This window comes from Gopherus evgoodei, chromosome 6 (assembly GCF_007399415.2).
Source record: "Gopherus evgoodei ecotype Sinaloan lineage chromosome 6, rGopEvg1_v1.p, whole genome shotgun sequence".
Classification (NCBI taxonomy): domain Eukaryota; kingdom Metazoa; phylum Chordata; order Testudines; family Testudinidae; genus Gopherus; species Gopherus evgoodei.
In genome coordinates, this window is record NC_044327.1 from 39,212,024 (window position 1) to 39,235,230 (window position 23,207).

At 41.3% G+C, this 23,207-nt stretch overlaps 1 protein-coding gene across 2 annotated transcripts in view; it reads right to left on the reverse strand.

Annotated features, from left to right (window-relative positions):
• Positions 1–5,626: 5,626 nt before the first annotated feature.
• Positions 5,627–23,207, reverse strand: part of GDA (guanine deaminase) — a 51,673-nt gene continuing 34,092 nt past the window's right edge. For both annotated transcript variants that reach the window (XM_030566137.1, XM_030566136.1), the window contains 7 exons: positions 18,471–18,578; positions 16,292–16,389; positions 13,396–13,463; positions 12,779–12,925; positions 8,410–8,528; positions 7,633–7,660; positions 5,627–6,846 (listed from right to left, as the gene is read on the reverse strand). In XM_030566137.1, coding sequence (XP_030421997.1) covers positions 6,776–6,846; positions 7,633–7,660; positions 8,410–8,528; positions 12,779–12,925; positions 13,396–13,463; positions 16,292–16,389; positions 18,471–18,578 — 639 coding nt within the window. In that variant the 3' untranslated portion in view covers positions 5,627–6,775. The remainder of the gene's footprint in view (positions 6,847–7,632; positions 7,661–8,409; positions 8,529–12,778; positions 12,926–13,395; positions 13,464–16,291; positions 16,390–18,470; positions 18,579–23,207) is intronic.

Consider the following 23,207-nt stretch of genomic DNA (forward strand, 5'->3'; position numbering starts at 1 on the left):
TCTAGTTGTATCCCCAGATTTATTGGGCTGCTTACACAAAGGCTCTCAGGTCTGGTCTACTCATAGTTTTTATATAAGTATAAGCACCTTACACCAGTCTAAGGACTGGTCTACACAGCAGGGTTAGGTCGACAGAAGGTGCCTTGCATCAACCTACCTGTGGAAGTGTATTCACTTAAATTTGGTTCCTGATGACGTAAGTGCGTCTCTATGCCAATTTAGTAACACCAGGTCCCTGAGCGGTGTAGAGTCACTGTTGATGTAGTTAGGTCAACAGGGTGTCAGTTCAGACACAGCATTGCTTACGTTGATTGTTTCTGGATTGCAGGAGCCATCCCACGGTGTCCTACACTGACAATACAATTGATAAAAGTGCTCCTAGTGAGGACATGCACCACCAACACAAAGACTCAAGCGTGTGCCCACACAAGCGATTTAATAACTGCAGTGGCTATATGCTGATGTAAGATAGGTTGATATAATTTTGTAGTGTAGGTATGGCCTAACTGTGTCCACCACTTTAACTATACAAACAGTACAACTTCTGTGTGTAGACAATACTCTGTAAAAATCTTTACATAGCACCTCTAACAAACATTTAGCAAAACAGTTGCCACAGCTAATTTCCAAAATGAAGCGTTAAGCATTTACAGCAGCAGAATTCCTGTATCGCAAAGTTTAAATGGGCCTCTTTACTAAAAACTGTAACAAAGCAGTTTAGTTTCAATATTTTTCTGACCAGTTTATATGACTTCTGCTGACAAGCTGCTCATTGGAAAAAAATTGATCTGCATAAGTTTGCATATTTTAGTGATCACTTGTGCATAATTCTCAAAATCTTGACACATAATTCCTCAGTGTGTAATTAATAGTTCTACGGGATTTTTGGTTTAAGGAAATCATGTCTACTGTGCTTCATAGCTGCTGAGATATGGAACGCTTTTATGCCTAAGCTTTGCAAAATTATAAAGCAGAGAAAAATATGTTAAAAAAAGAAGTGAGTCTTTTCTGCATTTGTATACTTGCTGCCAAATGCGTGAATGAGGCATTTCAAGATGGTCTATTTAAGCACAAAATAATAAGTGTCAGTGAAGCAGTTATGTTGATTTATCAGGTCTGTAAACATGGTAATAAAGTCACATAAAGCACAACTAGCATTTCGATTCTAAAAAAGATTGGTAGTTCCCATAAAACAAAGCTATACATACTAAACAGGCTTTACAGATTACTTCTAATCTGTATGTCAGGATCCACCGGGCAAAAGGTAACTTCTGTGCATCTCACTAATACTCTGCACTGTACTATGATCCTCACCGTATATGTTTTACATAGTGAGCTGGCCAGGTTTATCAGTCAAACTCTGAATCAGATGGTGATTAATGTAAACACAAGGCCTATTTATTTTGTTTCAGCAGTACATGGATGCTCATTCAGCACAATCCAAAACAAGCAGAACAGTGCAAAAAGCAAATACCATTATTCCAAATATACTCCCCCCTCCAAGATACACTTAATTAGAATAGAAAGGAGGGACTGAATAACATTATTTCTGTTCTGTGTTTTCCTCAGAAACAGCTGGAAAGAGAGAACTGGAATGTATGTACAACAGAAACCAGGCAGACAGGACCATTGGCCAGTTTCAGCAAAACTGGCCCAAGGAGGTGCTGGGTAGAAAGGGGTGTGTTCCCTAAGGAGAACAGCCAATATTGCTGCCACAACTCTCCCTCTAGGTTCCTGCCGAGGGAACAGCTTAAGTTGCACAAGAACTTCCCCAGCAGGACCCTGTGAGGGGATGTGCTGAATCAGCACATTGCTCATACTGCCCTGCACTGCTTCTTGTGTTGTCCATGGCTGCTGAAGCCTAGTAAAGGTTAAAAGACTGCTTTGCACAGCTGCATCCTGGTCCCCAAGTGAATGTCCTAATGTCAGTGACCTACACTAACAGTGACCTACGTAGGTCACTGTCACCCTGGAATGAACCTAACCAACTAGCTTGGAAACTTACTGGACATGGAACAGGAATATAAAGATAAAGAGGGACAGTCTCAGTGCAGATTCTCTGGGATAGGCCTCCACCTCACAAAAGCCACCACCATTCCCTGATGGCAGTCTCGGCAGACAAGCCTTTGAAGGCTCATCCACATTAGAAAATGTTATTGTGTTTCAACATGACTGGGAACCTGGAGTTAGATGAGACGATGGTGACCATGACTTCACGGTCAGTGTAGACTAGGACAAGCCATGTTAGGGCACTTGCCTAAGATGTGGGAGACCAAAGTTCAAGTCATTCTCCAATGACTATTTATAACAAGTGAAACAACTTCAGCAAGAGAAAGTGAGAGCTACTCTAGGCTGCCTCGTAGCCCAGTGGTCAGGACACTCTCCTGCACTGTGGGATACCCAAATTCAAATCTCTTTTCCACATCAGGCACACAGGAATTGAACCTGGGTCTTCCCCATCCTAAGTGTACTCTAACCACTGGACTAAAAGTTATAAGGACGGCACCATCACTGCCATCTTCTAACCCTGTCACCATCAGCATTTTGTAAATCTAGCCCTTTAAAAATATCTGAAACAAAACATTACTAAATGCATTTTTTGACATCAAATTTTTTGAAGTTTCTGGGTTTGGGTTGACTGAAACCATATTCTTTTTATTTTTCAGAACTGCCAGGGAACAAAAAATCAGTTATTCACCCACTGCTAATTATAATTCTCTGGATAGTCTTTATGTTTATATAAATGTCCAAATCCCTTTTGAATCTTGTCAAGTTCTTGGCGTCACTGAGTTCTGTGGCAATGAGTTTCACAATGTATGAAAAAGAATGTCCGTCTATCAGTTTTGAATGTCCCACATTTTAATTTCACTCAATGTCCCCTTGTTTTTGTGTTATGAGACAGTGAGAAGTTTCTTACATATCTTCTCAATATTATTCATTATTTTATATTCTGGTTTCATGTTCCCTCTTACCACCTTTCTATGGAAAATAATCCCACGCTTTTCCATCTCTCATCATATGAATGTTTTTCTAAGCCCTTGATCATTCCTACTGGTCCTCCACTCTAATTCTGCAATATACTTTTTTGAGATTGGGGTGACAGTACTACATATAGTATTCCAGATAAGGCTGTACCATTGATTTTTATATAAATGCATTATAAAATTCAAAAGCTAGACATATTGTCATGCTTTATGGATTACTTATGGGAACACTTAAAACTATACATGTTTTGAAGTCCATGTCTGATTATGCTGGTAATATCTCTGATTTTTAGAACTGAAATATTCTTTAGAAGAACTCCAATTTACTTTTGTCCATTTATGTTGCTTTTTTGTTGTGCTTTGCTGTCCATACTACAGGCTAAATTTAAAAGCCTGTTTCCACAGAACTTTTCTTAATTCAATGAAAATATTTCTATTCATATCAGGTTTTATAAATCTATTAAAAGACACCCCCCTCCAGTCCCCAGCCCCCAGTCAACCTACACTTGAGCATAAACTACTTGACAGGGTTCTTTTAATTCTTTCTTTACTAGCAGAAATTACACTCCAGCAATGAAAACATTCAGTACAAATGAACAAATACAGAATCTCTCTCCTCAGTCTACAATGCCTTCTGTTGGCAAAAATCACTGAATAACTATAAACATTAGGCCAAGGCAACATTTTAAAGTGCAGATCACCACTTGCTACACATGAATAATTCAAATAATGCTGCATAAAGCATAGGCAATATTTAGTAGCAATTTCATTAATAACTAAAAGCAGAAGTTTAATAAGTGACACAGTAAGATAAAGACATACAATTTCAAATAGGTTCCATTTATAATAAATAAAAAGTGCTGGTCTTAACATAGTGCACATTAAGCATACTGGTCCAGCAAGCTAACCTCCCACAACCCATCTTTTTTTCTGAATTGCATGCTGCCATTGAACATAAATGAAAGACACAAATAACATCAAAGATTTCATCCACAGTCTGGGTAGACCACTGGAAGCAGTTGGTTATATGTGCATTAGAGGTTCTCTCACCCATTTGTACTCTTTGGGCCAGACGCTCAGCTGAAGCTCATTGTACTATGGCAAGTTACACTAGCTGAGGATCTGGCCTTGTCCTTAGTTCTGTTTCGTATCTTCCCTTTATGCCTTGTGGCTCATATTTTGTTTGTGGTATATTTTTGTGGGGGTTTTGTGCTTTGACTTGTCTTTGCACAAAATTGCCTAAATAAAGGAGTGCGGGGGGTTGGCAGAATTTCATAGAAAACCATGGGTAGGAGTAAAATTCCACAATGAGATCCTCAGTGACTCTTCCCCAAATTGTTCTGCTATGTTTTGGCTGCTATATTTGGCTATAATTGTTCTGCTGTGTTTTGGCTTGCAGATTTTTAGGGATCCTTTGGAGCTGTGGTGGGCAATCTGTGGCCTGCAGGCTGCTGCTTACCACAGCTCCCATTGGCCACGAATGGTGAGCCGCGGCCAGTGGGAGCTGCAGGCGGCCATGCAAATGTAAACAAACGGTCTGGTGGCCCGCCAGTGGATTACCCTGACAGGCTGCATGTGGCTCACGGGCCACAGGTTGCCCATCTATCTGCATAGGTACTTCACCTCCCTGAGAAGTAGTAGCTACATCCACAAGAGAATTCTCCAGTCGACCTAGCGCAGTCTATGCCTGGGGTTAGGTTCTCACTCAGGGGTGTGAATTTTTCACACCCCTGAACAACATATAGTTATACTGACCTAATTTCCTATTGTAGAACTGGCCTAGAGGAAAGGTCTCTGACAATTTTGCAGCGCTGGTTGTTAGAGCTGTATTAGTACAGCTGTATAGGGCCAGCGCTGCAGAGTGGCCACACTTATAGCAACCAGTGCTGCAAGTGGTGTTAGATGTGGCCATGCTGCAGTGCTGTTGCACACCACGGGGAAGGAGACCTGCTTGGAGGGGGGGGGTCGGGGAACGCCAGAGCACACCGCGGGGAAGGAGACCTGCTTGGAGGGGGGGGTTGGGGAACGCCAGAGCACACCGTGGGGAAGGAGACCTGTTTGGAGGGGGGGTCGGGGAACGCCAGAGCACACCGCGGGGAAGGAGACCTGCTTGGAGGGGGGGGTTGGGGAACGCCAGAGCACACCGTGGGGAAGGAGACCTGTTTGGAGGGGGGGTCGGGGAACGCCAGAGCACACCGCGGAGCTAGATACCTGCTTGGGGGGGGGGTCGGGGAACGCCAGAGCACACCGCGGGGAAGGAGACCTGCTTGGAGGGGGGGGTCGGGGAACGCCAGAGCACACCGCGGGGAAGGAGACCTGCTTGGAGGGGGGGTCGGGGAATGCCAGAGCACACCGCGGGGAAGGAGACCTGCTTGGAGGGGGGGTCGGGGAACGCCAGAGCACACCGCGGGGAAGGAGACCTGCTTGGAGGGCAGTGGAGTTTGCTTAATTACCAGAGAGGCTTCCTCAGGTATGCTGGGATACCTGCTTATTCCACGGAGGTCAACAAAAACGCTGGTGAGTGTCTACACCTGATGACCAGCGCTGGTGATCCAGCGCTGGATCCTCTACACCCGAGGCACGACCGGGTGTACGGCCAGCGCTGCAAACAGGGAGTTGCAGCGCTGGTAATGCCCTGCAGGTGTGTACACATCCTAAGTTGCAGCGCTGTAACCCCCTCACCAGCGCTGCAACTTTGTAGTGTAGACAAGGCCTGAGGGTATTTACATTCAAGGGCACTTCCATTGTGTTCCAGAGCAATCATGAAAAAGAGGGATTAGGCCAGCAGGAGGTAAACCAACTGCCTAACCCCAGAGGCAAAATGGCAGAGCTAAAACATAGGGAAATGTGCTCTTCAAGGGAAGAGTTTAATCTCTCAGACCTTTTCAAAGATTAAAGGGCAGTATTAAACTGGAAGCGAACTAGACTGGGATTGCACCTGCCTCTGTGCTCAAACACAAATAATGGTTCCTGACAAGCACTTGCAGGAACAAGTAAATCCTATACATTTAGACTGCTCTGGTTTTGCTATTAAATCCATCTCCGTTCAAAACTATATTCTACAGGAATTACAAATATTGTGAACACAAAGTGAATATTTATGGATCGTCTGTTTTTAGCCACTCTCATAAAAAAGGAAAAGCTTTTTATACACAACTTCTTGATAATTTGGAAGTTATGACTGTTGGGGTGGGAGAACTTTCCCTTTCTGGTCTTAAAAAATATGTATTTTCTTTACCAAAAGAAAATTTCTGATTGCAAAAATCATTGGGCCTGAGTCTGATCTGTCACCAGTTTAAATCAGGAGTAATCCCACTGAAGTCAATTCAGTTAACTGGTATAAATTGCTGTGTGTGAAGAGAATCAGGCCCAGAGGTTCTAGGCTTAGAACAGAACTAAAAACATGCAAGGTTTGAATTCCATTTGGCTCTGGCAATCCATGAGCTCCAGACAGCTGCATGGTTTTTATCTGAAACCTCTGGTAGAGTAGGTATACTGCACTGGCTTTAATCTAGCTGCCCCTGCTTTCTCTTCTGCCCACCCCCCCCACCCCCACTGCTCATGGATGTGACTTGTAAAGATGGACGTAAAAGCCTTTTTTCTTACATAAATGTGATCATCTTGGTAAGGTAAATTGTAATCTAACAAGGCTCGTAATCATTTTTCAAAGTCATAGCATTAAACAAAGAAACTGAGGTGTCACTCTTGACAATGAGGCACTGCATTTAACCAATCCCTTCACACTTAGATGCAGAATGATCCATAGAATGTTTTGCAGAACGGAAATGAAGTTATACTGAACTTGAAAAAGGAACCACTTGCTTGCCTGCCACATATACTTCATTAATATTCCGATCATCACCTGAAACAATAAAGCCAAAAGATTTTTGCATAAATCTTACATCTTATGCATCTAGTGTAAATGACATAATACTCGGCATCAGGTGTGGAACTGATCACATCCAAAGACTGCAGCACACAGCCCCCCTTGAACTGAGAAAGGGTTCATGTGGCATTTGCCTTCTATTAGGAAGATTTCCCTCCCCTCCTCTAAATTTTAAAAGGATGAAACTGGCAGTGCTAGTCCTGTAGATCTAAAGTCTGGTTTACACTCAGTTTTTGCACTAATTAAAAAATTTGGTTATTCAAACAATTCCATTAAATTGATGCCAAAATTGAGTATAGGCCATCCCCTAGTCCAGCCAATCGCAAGTAAAGAGTATGTATGTTTTCATGAGAAGTGACTTCCCATCTTTCTTGCTGAGAACAAAGGCATACTACATGAAAGGGCATTACGCTTTGTAGAGACTGGGCAAGTGATTTGTGTTTAAAAATGTGATTTGTGTTAGCATTAATGCACTGTTAAACACCACTCAGCTTCCAGTATAGACACAAATAGTCATGGTTAAAAACCTGCTAATTGGTTGGGTTAATCTTAGCCTAGCAGATCACAGGATTTTATGTAAAACATATGTTGTGTAACCACATAACATAGCAAAAATGCTGTACTTCTCAATTCTTATTTAAACATCTGTGATTTTAAAAAAACAACAAGGAAAGGCAATCGATCTCCATATTATGTCAGAAGATTATCTAGATAAGTATGAGATAAAGAGAATTTTTCTGTATAGTGAAGGCTGGGACGTACCTAGATACAGGAACTTCTGGATAATATCCTGAAAATATGGAAAAAGCACAAATTTCAGAAAGCAGTTCCTCTCCTCCCAAAACACATCTGTATGAAACTAAAAGAAGACTGCAAAAACAAATTCACATAACACATGCTTTTTAACTGTAAAATCAAAATTTGATGTATCTATTTGCTAATAACTATGTATGTTTTATCTAAAGAGGCTATATCTCTTATTAGAGCCAATATCAGAAAAATGTGGCACTATAAGTTAAATAACACTTCAACAGGCATATTGTTCAATTCATAACATTTCCCTCTACCCACTCTTTTGTCTTTGCACTGATCACCTAATAACCTTGTTTAATTTGCCCAATAAAATCTTTGTTCTTTTTTCTTTACTGAACAAACCCAGCTAAAAGATTATGCTAGATTAAAAAACAAGTTTTATGTCACTGGCATCAACAGGTTCAAATTCATGATACTAGATTACAGTGGAACAGTCCTAGGGATTAATCTGCCTATTGTTTTTACCAGAGGTAATGGGATAATGTCAACATTCAGGAGCAACTGGTCATTAGGGACTAATGGGGCTAACCCTCACCCATGTTGTCACTGAGTAGTGTGGCTGATATACTGTAGGGTGTAGTACCTGGCTGTCAGTTAGGTACTCCTGGAAGGACTCCTGCTGCTTTAGCCCCTGAATGCTACAGGACCCCATCTCCCTCCTGGATCTGCAGCTTGCTCTTTTCAGTAACTTTCTGAAGCATTTCAATAACTTAGTGCTTTGATTACCTCAAAAGTATCTCCAGCAAACAAGTCAAAAGGACTGTCTGAAGCCTTGGGGTTGATCAGCAGTGCATCAAATTCTTTGCCAACTTCAAAGTTTCCAATCACATCATCTAGTCCTAGGACTGTGAAACAAAATTAGTTAATAAACGAGCCTCTGGTTTGCTGCACATTCCACTTTGTACAAGAGTCTGGCAACTTGTTGGAGATCTATGTCCAGACAGAAATCTGCAGATGTTTAGATTGCTATGACAAAAAGCACACTTTTAAAATAGTGAAATAACGTAACCTCTGAATTCTTGAGACTTTTTTTCATTAAAAAAAAATTGTTGGTATTAGAGAAAAATGATAAGGGAAGTGAGACTGAAATTTATAGCATCTTTTTAAATTTTCATTAAATGTCTTTGTTTTACCTTTTTAACATCATCCTATGTCTAGGTTCCACTGTGTCATAAAGTGATTGATTATTCTAATTTCAAACACCTAGGATGAGCAATCTCTTACATTTCCAAAAGTCTTTTCATCCTGAAAAATCCAAAAGCACTTTAAAACTACATACTTATACTGAAATGCAGCCACTTATGGGGATAACATGGACATAATACTTGTATACTTCACAATGGGAGTGTTAGTTCATTAATGTCTATAAAGTCCTCTGAAGCTGAGCTTCCCTGACAGAGGATTATATAGACTAGAAAGTATTTATTATGATCATAATGCAGATATGTATTATTATTCTGGAAGGTGCAACAACCAATAAGCACCCAGAACATTATGGTTAGAGAAAATTTTGACCCAGGACAACGGAGCACATCCCTAACTTTTTATTAAAAATGTCATGGAATGTCTAATGTCCACACAGAGGAATTGTTTTGCAACATCATTTTACACAATATGAACCCACTCAAGCACCATAGGAGCAAATGTTTTTTTAAAAAATTGAATGACATTTGCAATATAATGGGCTTAAACTATAAATAAAAATTGGTTTGTGTACTCAGACTAGCTTTGCAACCCGCCCAAAAACTGTCCTGGCTCCTAGAGGCTTGCACAACATCATGCTTCAGAAGGTTCACTCTATCTTGATTTTTTTTTTTTCAAGTTCTGTTCTAACAGATCCTCACATAGTCAACTCATGCATGGCGCTGAGTGCCCTTAATGGCAGCTGAAAGTGCTGAGTACCTCACAGAAGGAGTGAAGCTCTAATTCTTTAGCATGAGATTGCAGAGCTAAACTGACCCCTGCCAGGATTTGAACATGTGGTGTGAATAGTTTAGCTATGGCAACCCTGAACACAGTGTGGCCTCCCTGCACCTAGATCTGCATGGGCAGTGCCTGCATACAGCCCCACAGATTTCAAGCATTTGCCTGTGCAGAGCCATTTGCAGGATAGAGGAGATGGCTTAGGCTCCAAGACAACTCCTGGGCAAATTCCAGTTATGTAATTTTTACTTTTTGCCTGCAGACTTATTGTCCTATATGGCCAATCAGATAAAACATTGTTCACTTACAGCCTGATTCAATGTCTAATGAAGTCAATGGAAAGACTCAAATTGATTTTAATGGTGGGGTGACCACATGTCCTGATTTTACAGGGACAGTCTCGATATTTGGGGCTTTATCTGATATAGGCTCCTATTACTCCCACCCTCTGTCCCGATTTTTCACACTTGCTGTCTGGTCACCCTATTTAATGGGCACTGGATTAGGCCCTTTAGTTTCAATGACGGGTGTCTACATAGATTGTAATTAAGGCGGACATATGTGCAGACTGCTTTGGGATCTCTGGATGAAAGTGCTCTTTATAAAATCATTTGTTATCAACTAAAACACAGCAAAAATTCTGTTAGGACGTTACTGAGTCTGCAACCAGTTTATACTTTTCTGGTCCATCTTCAACTGATCTAGTATTCTGCCAATTCATTCAATTGGGTAAATCTCACAAGAAGGTACTGGACATGAACTCTTGCTGAAAAGAACTCCAGAGTCTTTAAAGCTGTATGTTGTCTGCAGAACTGTTTCTTCTGCTTGGGCAGCAGAGCATGAAATGAAGGCCAAACAGAGGGCTGTAAGGCTTCTTTTATTTGTTAGCAGGATCATTCTCCTCCCACCCTCTTTTCTTTCTTCTTTATTATTTTGAGCCTCGTACAGTAATATAAAATGACAGCCTTTTGGGTCTGATTTTTCAGAGGTGCTAAACATCCACAGTCCACACTGAAGTTAATGGGATTTGCTCAGCACTTCTAAAAATCAGGGCTTTTGTTATTTTAGTTTCCTTTGAAATGATCTAGGATAATTTAAGTTTATATGAATAATTTGTAATGTGAAATAAACTTTCCAAATACCCCAAAATTGTCTTAGAAGGCACTGGAATTGCATAGGGCATAATATCAGCACAGAATCTGCTCTCTTGTTTTGAGAGCTACACACATTTCACATCATTCTAGAGATGTGTTTTAAAAAAAATCAGAAATGATAAAAAGTTACCTTTTAGTGTTTAATTTCATTCAAAATCATGTTCCATAAAGCTATGTCTAGACCACTACCAGCAACTGCAGCTGGCCCAGGCCAGCCAACTCAGGCTCACAGGGCTTTGGCTGCCGGGCTGTTTAACTGCACTGTAGATGACCAGGCTTCTAGGATACTGCAAAATGGGAGGGTTCCAGAGCTCCAGCTGCAAGTGGAGCCCAGAAGTCTACACTGCAATGAAACAGCCCTGCAGCCCAAGTCAGATGGCATGGGCCAGACGTGGGCTTTTCTTTGCAGTCGTAGACATATCCCTAGTTCACCTGAAAGGGTATAGTGAGATTTTTCTCTAGAGTGCTTCATGCAGTTTCTATGTTAAACACAAGAGGGTGCTAAAAGATCAGTAGTCTCAGCAGTCATAGCTAATAAAAGAGAGTAGCACATGTCAACAAAAAGAAATCTATATAATCCAGTTTCCTAAACTGCAGAGGTCTAAGGGAGATAGGGGAATGTGTAAATAACTAATTTAGAAAAAGGAGATTCAATAAAATTAAAATAATTTAAAAAATCAATATATGACACAAGCCCTATAATGATGTGTCTCTTTAAAGACACCATATTGCTGGAACCCGAGAACCTCATTGCAAATGTAGACTCATGCAAGATGTGACTGAGGACAATGCCTCTGCTAGTTAAACAGTATTAAATCTGTACCCATGCTTGGGTTTGCTTTCCACTGAACAGTATAAACTATATTAAAAACCTTATTACAGAAAATATGAAGTGTAAGTATTCATTCAAAATATAACATTAACTGGAACACTGGATGTGCTGGCTATATTGCTATAGGTTAAAGACACGGAGTCTCTCAAAAAACATGTTGCATATGTTGTTTATACTTTCTTGGCGCTCAGGTCTGGCTGAAAAGTGGTTTGGCAAGAAGGACTGTTTTGTGAAAAATTCTGGCAGGCAGGGCCATACCTGCCTATTCTGGGTCCCCATGCAGCCCCCTCATGGGGGGGCAGGGCTGGCTTGGGGGACAGAGGGGAACCACCCCCCAGCACTCACTGGTGGCGCAGCTGGGGCCAGGCCACTGCACTTTCTGCTGCTGGTGAATGCAATCCCGGCCCTGCAGCAGTTCTCAGAGGAGTGGGGGTGGGGCTGGAGTGGAGCAGGGGCGGGAAGAGACTGGGCTGGGGCAGAGCAGGGTTGGGGGCTTTGGGGACAGGGTAGAGTGGGGATGGGGCTGAGGCAGAGCAGGGATGGGGGTAGAGAAGAGGTGGGGCACAGGCTGGAGAGCACTCAGCTGTGCAGGGCACCAAGACATGTGGTGCCCCAAATTTCCTGGTACCCTATGCAGCTGTGTACTTTGCATATGGGTTAGGATGGCCCTGGTGGCAGGACTCAAAAGAAGAAAGAAAATACATGAATGTGATGACAAATATAAGACACGTGGTTTTACAGCAATTGCACAGTGTTTTGAAGTGTTGGCTGCTGAGAATACAAAGCATTTTAAGTTACTGCAATATTTAGAAATCCATCATTCGCAAATGAAAGAAATGTCTGAGGATTTTTTAAAAAATGGAAAAAGTACCTAGAAATTAACAAGATTCAACTTCTCAAACTGGCTATGTCAACATGAATGCCCTTCTGACATCATATGGTTCATACCACTGCAGAAAATCTTATCTTTCTCTGCACAACAGATATGATTGTAAAAGTTAGCCACAAAAACCAACCAAACTGAAAGCAAGGCCATTGTCAAATAACTCCATATTGTTGCCAAAAGTTTTACAATGGAGCAGGGATCCTAAAATCTGGCCCTATTTTAAGGACGGAGGACAGTACACTGCAAAGCTGTAATCAAAGCATCACACACACATTCTAGAGGAAAAAAATGTTTCTTTACCTTGACTCCCTCCAAGAGTTGCTAGTCTGAAAGCCTCTTTAAGAGTTAAGGCTGCATTGTTCACTTTATTGAGTAGAAGGGTATTAGATGCAGACATCGCTCTCCTGATAGCATCAAGCATAGAAGCTGAATACCCACCAGCAACATCTACAATAGATAAAAATCTTTAAAAATAGCTTTTGGGGATAATGATCTGGGTGGAAATTGTATGACTTTTTTAATTTAATATTCTTTAATGGCAGACGAGATAAATAGGGAAACGTTCATCATTATGCCCAGTCTTCAATGAATTTATTGCCTAATTCCTAAAGAAGGTTTTTATATGTGCATGAGCATCTCTATAAGGGTACTACAGATCACATGCAGAATAATATAGATTATTTTCCTACAGTCTAGAAAATAATTCCAGACCCCACTTCAGTTCTTTTTTGACTAGTGGAACTTCATTCACTTTAAAAACATTTTCTCTAAATTTTTTTGACCCATTCTAGATGCAAAGTAATGGAAAATCAGGCCCACTGGTTGAGAGAATGTTAGTGCTTTAACGTGAATCTGTGGCTAGCCATTTGTGCACTAAATAGGCTCTCCAATAAGTGATTCCACAGTAAATTACTAACCTGTGCCAAGACCAAGCTTCACATTGTGCTTCAGAACATTTTGTACGTTTAAAATGCCACTGCACAACCTGGATTGGAAAGAAACAGATCCTCCATGACAAACACAGAAAAAGACTAAAGGCTCATTCCTGCTGCAATCAAGCAGTGTGGGGGACAGGGATGGGTTGCCTTAGTGACGACAGAAGAAGAGGGCCCTAAAACAGGTCCATGGTAATGGCTCTTCAGTATACAAAACACTTCCCAAAATGTATGTAGCGCAGAGGTGGGAAAATTATAGCCCACGGGCCATATCTGGCCCACGGGACCTAGTCCTGCCCAGCCCCTGAGCTCCCTGCTGGGAAGGCTAGCCCTTGCCCCCTCCCCTGCAGAGCCACGCTGCTGCGGGGGCAGTGCTCTGAGCGGTGGAGCTGCGCACTCCTGCTGAGCAGAGTGGCAGGCTGGCGCAGCAGCCAGACATGCTGCTCTGCTTGGTGTGATAAGTGGGCCGGGGCCAGAGGGTTGTATAAAGGGTGGGGGCCCTCAGGAGACAGGGAGCAGAGGGCGGTTGAATGGGGCAGAGGTTTGAGGGTGGGCAGTCGGGATGGGGAACAGGGGCAGTTGGATAGGTGAGGGGTCCCAGAGGGCCTGTCGGGGTGGGGGTGTGGATGGGGTCAGGGCAGTCATGAGAATGAAAGCAGGGGGGTTGATTAGGGATGGAGTCCCAGGAGCGGGTGTTTAGGGGCAGGGGGTCCTGAGAGGGGGGCAAGGAGTGGGGCAGGGTGGATGGGTTGGGGTTCTGAGGGGGGCAGTCAGGGGACAGGAAGTAGGAGGGGGCAGATAGGGGGTGGGGGCCAGGCTGCTTGGGGAGGCACAGCCTTCCCTACCCAGCCCTCCATCCAGTTTTGCAACTCCAATGTGGCTCTTGGGCCAAAAAGTTTGCTCACCCCGATATAGTGGATGATGCCTATGCAATAGAAATAAAAAATTTGTGTTCATAAACCTGAATCATAAAACCTTTATCATTAAAAGGATAAAATAAAAACTCAGTATGCCACTTTTGTAGTCTTGTATTCACTGAGTGCCTCACTTACTGAAAATCAGGGTCTTAATATATTCAGAAAGGAAGATGGCAAAGAAGGCCAAAAATCAAAAGCAGAGATGAAGAAATGTAAATTACGAACTGGCCATGTGTAACTTAATGCCATAAATGATTCAACTGAGCAGTTAGGGAAGGTTCCATGGCAGTTGGAAGGTGGTTGATGAGGGATTACAGGGCGTCAGGCACACTGAAACAATTGCTTGAACATTTGGCCTGTCACCAGGGACTGTTTTGGGGCTGAGACTCGTGACAACTTTCCAGAGACCCTATGAAGGGATGATGGTTACATTACACAAGAGGGCAGGAGCTAGAGGACAGTCTAGCCTTTGGCATGAAAATAATACCAATAAAATAGGACTGGTTTAGGGCCTGAGTTTGATCTTGCTTATACCCATGTAAATACACTGAAGTCTATAGGAGCGGCTGAGTGCTTTTGAAAATCATGTTACTTATTTAAGTGCCTAAATAAAGACTAAGAGCTTAGCTTGAGGCTTCCATTTTTAATAACTTGGCCTTCTTTCATATATAATGTGATATGTTGATGTAGAAAGTCAAGATGGTTGATTTATAAATATGAAAAATAAAAACAAAATCCCATTATATGATAAAATCTGTTTCAGGAGAGCAGTTGAAACAAATCTGGGATTCCTTATGGAGCCAATTAATTGAGGCTTGCAGGGCTTGTCTAGTTCTAGAGAAATTATGCAACGCTCTCATGTAAACCCACTGCACTAGAGCAAAATAGGGCTTGCCCCTGTGTGACTTATCTTGGCAACATGCACTAACAGCGTTCCCAGGGTAAGTCACACCTGTGCAAACCCTAATGTAAACAACCATGGAACTAGCTGTGCAAGAACTGGAATTTCTGTTTCATGGGCAATTCCATGATACCGAAATCTGTCTGTTTTCTGTCCAAATAAGAGAACAATCCAGAAAACTGAGCAATTTCCTGTAAGTATTTTTGTTTTGGCATCAAATGTTTAGTTCAAATGTTGATATTTTTATATTATAATAAACAAATTTTGAAACAAAAGGTGGTTTTGAAATGAGACATAACATTCCATTCCAATGAGAACATCGTCAGAATGCTTTGTTTTGTTGTTTAAAATAAAATTTAAGCAAAATCAACACATTTCAGGAAGCTTCAATTTTGGCAAAACTGCATTTTTCAAATGAAAAATGTTCCACTGGGAAAATGTTGATCAACTCTACATAACACAAACCTCACTAATCTAGACAGCCCCTCAATATGCAACATTCTTCCCTTGTACCTTCCTCAAACTGCTTGGCCATGTCAGCTGGGTGCCATTCAGTCCTACAAGGAATATGTGGAGAGAGTGAGGGAACAATAGATGAGAATTTCCTGTAAACCAGAGGTGAGAGTGAGGGTTTCCTACTAAATCTGTCATGTGCTTCAACAAGGGCAATGTACTAAAAGGGGAGATATCCCAGTTCTTGCAGGTCAATGTATGACCAAAGAGCTCTGTCAGCACAAAGCAGTTCCTGTTCCACATCCTGCAGCAATGGAACATGAGCAAGTATTCCTCACTCTAGTGCAGGGGTAGTCAGTAGGTGGACCGCGAGCCAAATCTGGACTGCCAGATGCTTTTGAATGGACCCCAAAATCTTATCATGATTATTGGTGTTTTATTATTTTATTGGGAATCTGGGCCTTGACTATACCTTGACCAAAAATAATCGACTATCCCTGGTTGCCCATGGTCCTATAAATCATGACATTTAGTCACTGCAGGTAGAATTGACAGCACTGAACCACAGCCCTGCCTATTGTATCCCATTAGCTATTTCTTTACTTACGAAAAGTTTGAATTGGGGCAATGGGCAATTGCAGCTCCTCGAAGACTAAAAAGTTTCAGCTCTTCATCAGAGAGATGACAGCCATGGGCCATCACAGTCTAGAGAGAAACAACATAACACAGAAATTACTTTTTTTGCCTGTGACTTTAATATTATTTTGTTTTTATTATCCACAATGCCATTTCCCATTGTCAGAGGTGAAATGTGTATTAAGGACCTGATCCAAGACCTATTGAAGTCAGTGAAAACTCCCATTAACATCAGTGAGCTTTGAATTAGGCTTTAAATGATTAATCACTTCCCTTGGCTTTCTCTCCTTGCTTTAGGGGAAAAATAGTGGAGCTGATTCTTGCGCTGGCTCTATAGCTGTCACACAGGAGCCACAAGCCACTGGGCAAGAATTCGCCAGGAGCATGAGCAGTGTAGGTCTGATTTAATCACCATTATGCTGCACCCCTCACAGGTCCTGAGATAGGGAATATTCTGGGGTACACTGAGGACAGCACTAAATACTACAGAGATTCTGGGCTATTTTCTAGCAACTTGTTTCCTGCAGTCCTGTCTTATGTTTTGCACAAGTATATCAGCTCTGGAATGTTTTTAAATTAAAGTTTGGTGTGGAAATTAGTTATTTTTTCTTTTTTAGCCTCCTACAATGCGGATTTAACAAAACACAATTTCTTAACATACAATATATATAAGATCCTATACATGTATGCTTTGTTATTTAACAGGGACATAAACTCTCCAACCAACAGGCTGACATTTCAAAATATAACAAGTATCTTTCCCTTTCCCCAAATAAATCTGTTATTTTTTTTTTAAGTATTTGCCATCAACTTTAGAATGATCAGATTTCCTGGAGGAGTCAAAGGGCTACACTGTCCATTTCACTGTTTTAGAGCACAGTATGTTAGAGTGCCCAAAAAATTAGAATTGCTTTTCTAATTTTGGTAAAGGGTTTGCAGCATTTTGGATCACAGTAGAAGTGTGTTGATGAAGTACTTGTCTATCACACACTACTTTATGACTGAGGTATGCCACCTAGCCTGTAAAGGTGTCAGCATCTAGAAATACAGTAAAAGTTTTGGACCGTGATATTTTGCATGATGAGTACTCAACATTTATGTGGGCTTCAACTCAACAGAAAACTTTAAGCATATTCTTGACTTTAAACACTTGAATAATTCCACCTGGGTAGTCTCATTGGAGTCATGGGCTGGATTCTCTATTCTGCAGAGTCTACCTTGCGCCACATAAATATGCCAGATGCCCCCTCAACACCTGGTGTAGGAGTGAGAGTGGCTATGGCAGAGTGGAACTCTGCTAGGCCCAGTCTTCTGCTGACAAATAAGTTACAGCTGTTCCCTTGAAGCCCTAATTTGCACAAGGGCCATCTGGCTCAGGACTCCCGAAATTCAAACTCAGTAACACAAAACACAAACTGTATTCACTGATAAAGCAGAAGTTAACACTGCACCCTTAAAATATGGTTTGGAAAACATCACGCACCTAAGATATGTGTGGAAAAACTGGAGATTTATGTTGCCACTAGTTCAAACACACGTATATAAACAAGTTTTCATGCAACATATGAGGAATTTGTAAACTTCATTTGAAATATCTTGAAATTGCATGTCTACTACTCAGTGGAAAAAAAAAGTGTGGGTGGGACTGCTAAAAAAAATTAAAATGTGCAATTCATAAAATTTTAAAATGAAGTGGATCATACACAAGTCAATAGGCCGAATCCTCAGGCAGCAGAAAAGGGTAGGAAAACTACAATAGCAGGGTAGCTGGAGATTTCTCTGGGGAAATCCCCAGATGCTGCTTAGTCAGTTCTAAATTATTTGCTCTTGTCCTTTCCCCACCCAACTTCTCTAGGGGGCCATTACAAACCAGACTGGGAGCACAAATTGTCTTTACCTTTGTACTCTCCTAAAGAGTGCTGAGCAGAACTCTGGTACACCTGAATATTTAAAGCTTTCATTGTCTGTTATCAGTAACTATTCTTATAGTAAATTATATATACATTATCTTCTCTCAGATTTCATTGCATCTCCTTGGATGTACAGCAATATAACTTGTTCAAGCCTGAGGGCAGTGAATAAAATTCACCAGTATATTATCCATATTGATAAATCTCAAACTTATATAACAGTGTGTTCCTTAATGCTACCTTGCTTGTAAGTAGCTTGGTTTTATCATATAAATCAGTATAATTTTTATAGTCGGGAAACATTTGCTCCACAAGTTTGATTTCTCCATCATTCTCGCTTATATGACTCTGTAAGGGGAAAAAAACAGTAATCAGTATTTGCTTTTTTATTTAGATTTAAACAATAAAAACTGACCATACAAATACTCTGGGTGACCTAACAGTTAACTAGACTTGCAACTGTGATGCGGGCAGACTAGGTGTCAGTTCATGCCAAAGCCCCAAGCCTCAGTAAACACTGACAAATAGATAGCTGGAAACCAGCCTGGCTTACCAGTCTGGTGTTAGCATTGTTAAGATAAACATTACAGTTGTAAGAATGTGTTTGGGGTCTAGGTCTTATGAATAGTGCAGGGTGCTGCATGTATTGATCTCACTCATAACCTCTGTAGTACATGCTTTGCATTGTAAACATCTGTAATTGTGTAACTCACCGAACAGGAAAGAAGCATTAGTTAGTGTAAAGTGCTGGTCATGCAGACAAGAGGGCCTTTGAAACCAAATGAGACACTGTAAGACATCACAATGCCAAATACTTTATTTGCTCTCCCCACTCATGTGAAGAGGAATCGGGGCCAACACTTGTTCTTTCAATTTGGACTCTGGGGAAAAGGGGATGAAAATCCTTGATAAGGAGAAACTGGATCTTTATGCTATCTGGAGTCTGAGGAGCAAAGATTCCTAAACATAAGCAAGAGATCCCCATGCTGTTTGGCATGGGTCTGCCTTAAAGAACATATAGAGCTGCTCATTATAGAAGCTCATATTACCTTTTCTAAATCTAAGACTGGTACTTATTTGTGTGTGTTTGTTTCCTATTTTAACCTTGTAAATAACTCTCATTTCTTTCCTTATTTAATAAATCTTTAGTTAGTTCATTAGAGGATGAGCTACAAGCATTGTTATTGGTGTGAGATCTAAGGTGCAAAATTGACCTGGGCTAAGCAACTGGTCTTCTGGGACTGGGAGTAACCTGAATATTTTGTTGTCTTTGGTGTAAAAAGTGACCATCTGTCACAGAGACAAGATGGCCTGAGTGGCAAGAGAGATTGGAATGCCCAAGGGTACGACCTGCGACCCCACGTTAAGGCTGTATAGTGCCTGAGTTTACTCTAGTTACTGGGTGGATGAAATCCAAGTTTAGAACATGCAACCATTTGGGATTTCTGTCCTATTTTTGACGGTCTGCACTGAAGTTGGCACTCATGGTCATGAGCTTCTCCAGACAGCATGGAAACAATCATAGAACGATGGCTAGGCACTTTCCCTACAGCAGCAGGGAAAGGAGCAGAACACAGCTAGGGCATTTATTCTTATCAGCACACTACATATGCTAACAAACTTAAACCAATACTTTGTTTAAGTTTGTTAGTATATATATTGCTGTTTTACTTTGGCCAGTTCCCAGTCAAAGGCACAGGAGTTGGTGATTTAGTGTCCTCCACCCACAAATGGTGCTATGAAGAAGCTGACTGAAATCTGTATGGGCACAGAACTAAAGGACCTAAGTGGCCTGGTTGAGTGAATAAATGAAAGATGCACTTTTGGGCAGCAGGTCTTGTGGTTTTGCAGGCTGAGCAGCCTCTGTCCCTCCATATCTGGCTACATGCCCTTGGGATTTATTGTTTTCTATTCCACATGTGACACCCATGCTGCTATTGTTTCCAGATGTGACCTTCATGATCTGGAAAAATGTCTGATCATGAACCTGGCATTACAAGATGAATCTAATACCAAACAATAAAATAGGGAAAAGATGTAAGTCTCTGTCTAGAATAATATACAAGGGAGTTCAATCTAATTATGCAACAAGAAAACTCAGCTAACCAGTAGTGAAATAAATAAATTTCCCCTTGTAATATTTGGAGCTATGTTAGACCAAATATAGGGCTGAAACACTGGGGGAATTATTATTGCATACAAGTCATTGTCTAGAAACAATGCACTATACCTGGCTGAAAGAGAGAACTCAAAGATCAAGAAAGATTCTCCTATAAATCTTTCCTCTTTACATTTCCTCTTCTTCTTTTCTCCATTCATATCTTCCTTCCCTCTCTGCTCCTTCCCTTTTCTGGATTCTTGTGTGTGGTAGAGGTGATGGTTTTATGTTTTGTGTGTATTGTATTTTTCAATTTTTAGGAATTTTTCACATCTGCAGAGCTTGTTGCCTGTTTTGTTCCCAGAGTTGCTCGGTGCCCATAAACCAGGAGACATATACAGACTTTGTTCTCCCATGAAGATTTTCTTTTTGCTGTTTTCCTTTGTCAAAAATAAAACTAATTTGGGGCTGAAAAAAATGTATGCTTTATTCTTTGTTTATGACGCATAATATCCTCTTTTATAGTGGAAATAGAGTGAGATTTGAACAAAGATCCAACAGATGGAAAATCAGTTGCATTTTACAGCTGACCTCAGTGTGTTTAAGCATTAACCTGAATGTGTGCCAGTATGCCCTCAATGACTAGACTCAAAGGCGCAGTCACACCTGAATAGCTAAAAATTAACCTCTTCCTTTTAGGCTAAACAGAATCACGTCACTGGCTCCATCTCTGCTGTTACATAACAGATACCAAAACTCAGCAGGGAATGGTGCTGGCACATAGGGTCTCAGGTATGTGGGGTGATTTATTTATTTCCCAGAATCTCTTTTGGGAAAGTCATGTAAGTGAATGTCATAAACAGATAGCTAAGGGTTAATGTCTCTTTCACCTGAAACACCTGACCAGAGAACCAATCAGGAAACCGGATTTTTTCAACTTTGGGTGGAGGGAAGTGGGTGTCTGAGTCTTTTGTCTGTCTGCCTGCTCCTCTGAGCTTTGGAGAAGTACTCTCTACTTTCTAGTCTTCTGTTTCTAAGTGTAAGGACAAAGAGATCAGATAGTAAGTTCTATGGTTTCTTTTGTGTGCTGCCTCTTGGGCTGCCTGTTCTCTTTGGAAGGCTGCCAGTTTGAGGCTTTCTTCCTTTTCTTTCATCTCCATCTGTCGCCTGTGTTCAGCGTCTTTGATTTGTTCTCCGGCGTCAATCCTTGCCTTAGAAGTCATGGTTCCTGTTTTCTTGTGTTGGAGTGCCCTCCGATGTTTATCTTCTGAACTGCAGGCTCTCTGTTGCCTCCTGAAGTCTGCCTAGCAACAGTGCTTTTTTCCTTTTCTCTCTCTAGCTAATGTTCAATTAAGGGAAACCAGAAAAACCACTTTATCTGCATGCATATAAGTGCTGGTACTTGCCTCCTAATGGGAGGGCTATTGCATGACAAAAGACCCTTAACAGTCTTCTCGCTTAATATGCAAACCACAAACTGCTAGAGAGCAGAAAAAAAAAAAATTCTCTCTGGTTCCCTTTTAAAACCAACTGTTTCTCTCTGCTAAAAAGCCCTTAGCAGAGAAAAGAAAAATATAATATTCCTACTGGCTTCTGGATTCTGTCTATATCCCGCCGCTGCTACACCATGTTATAACCTTATTCCCAGATTCTGGACCTTAGCGTCCAAAATATGGGGGTTAGCATGAAAACCTCCAAGCTTAGTTACCAGCTTGGACCTGGTACTGCTGCCACCACCCAAAAAATTAGAGTGTTTTGGGGCACTCTGGTCCCACTGAAAAACCTTCCCTGGGGACCCAAGACCCAAATCCCTTGAGTCTCACAACAAAGGGAAATAATCCTTTTTCCCTTCCCCCCTCCAGATGCTCCTGGAGAGATACCCAGACACAAGCTCTGTGAAACTACGCAGAGTGATTCCCCCTCTCCGTTCCCAATCCTGGAACAAAAGCACTTTCCTCTTCACCCAGAGGAAATGCCAAATCAGGCTAGCAATCCAACACACAGCTCTCCCCTTGATTTCTTCCTCCCACCAATTCCCTGGTGAGTACAGACTTAATTTCCCTGAAGTAAAGGAAAACTCCAACAGGTCTTAAAAGAAAACTTTATATAAAAAAGAAAGAAAAAATACAAAATGTTCTCTCTGTATTAAGATGATACAACACAGGGTCAATTGCTTAAAAGAATATTGAATAAACAGCCTTATTCAAAAAGAATACAAATCAAAGCATTCCAGCACTTATATTCATGCAAATACCAAAGAAAAGAAACCATAGAACTTACTATCTGATCTCTTTGTCCTTACACTTAGAAACAGAAGACTAGAAAGTAGAGAGTACTTCTCCAAAGCTCAGAGGAGCAGGCAGACAGACAAAAGACTCAGACACCCACTTCCCTCCACCCAAAGTTGAAAAAATCCGGTTTCCTGATTGGTTCTCTGGTCAGGTGTTTCAGGTGAAAGAGACATTAACCCTTAGCTATCTGTTTATGACAGTGAAATAGCTGGTACTTATGATTATGCTATTTCTATGCTGTTTACTACATTTGCTCCTGGGGGGAAGGCCCACAAGGTATTTAGCCAGTACATGAAGGGACAAGTCAAGTTGAATGGCCAATTAAGGAACAGTTAGCTCACAATGGACCCTGGAAAACAACTGTCTACACTTAATGGACTTTTCCTGTGAATGTTCTAACTACAATATGGATGGGGGTGATGGACATGTAACTTGCCCATGTGAATCCAAACACCATCTTTCACAGTGAGAACAAATTTCCCTTTACTTGGCAGAAGTTAAAAGAACCTGGAAACATCTCCATTTTTGCCTCTTTCCTGTTCTGGCCTCTTTCCTGCTCCAGCCTCTGGACTATGAAATATACTAATG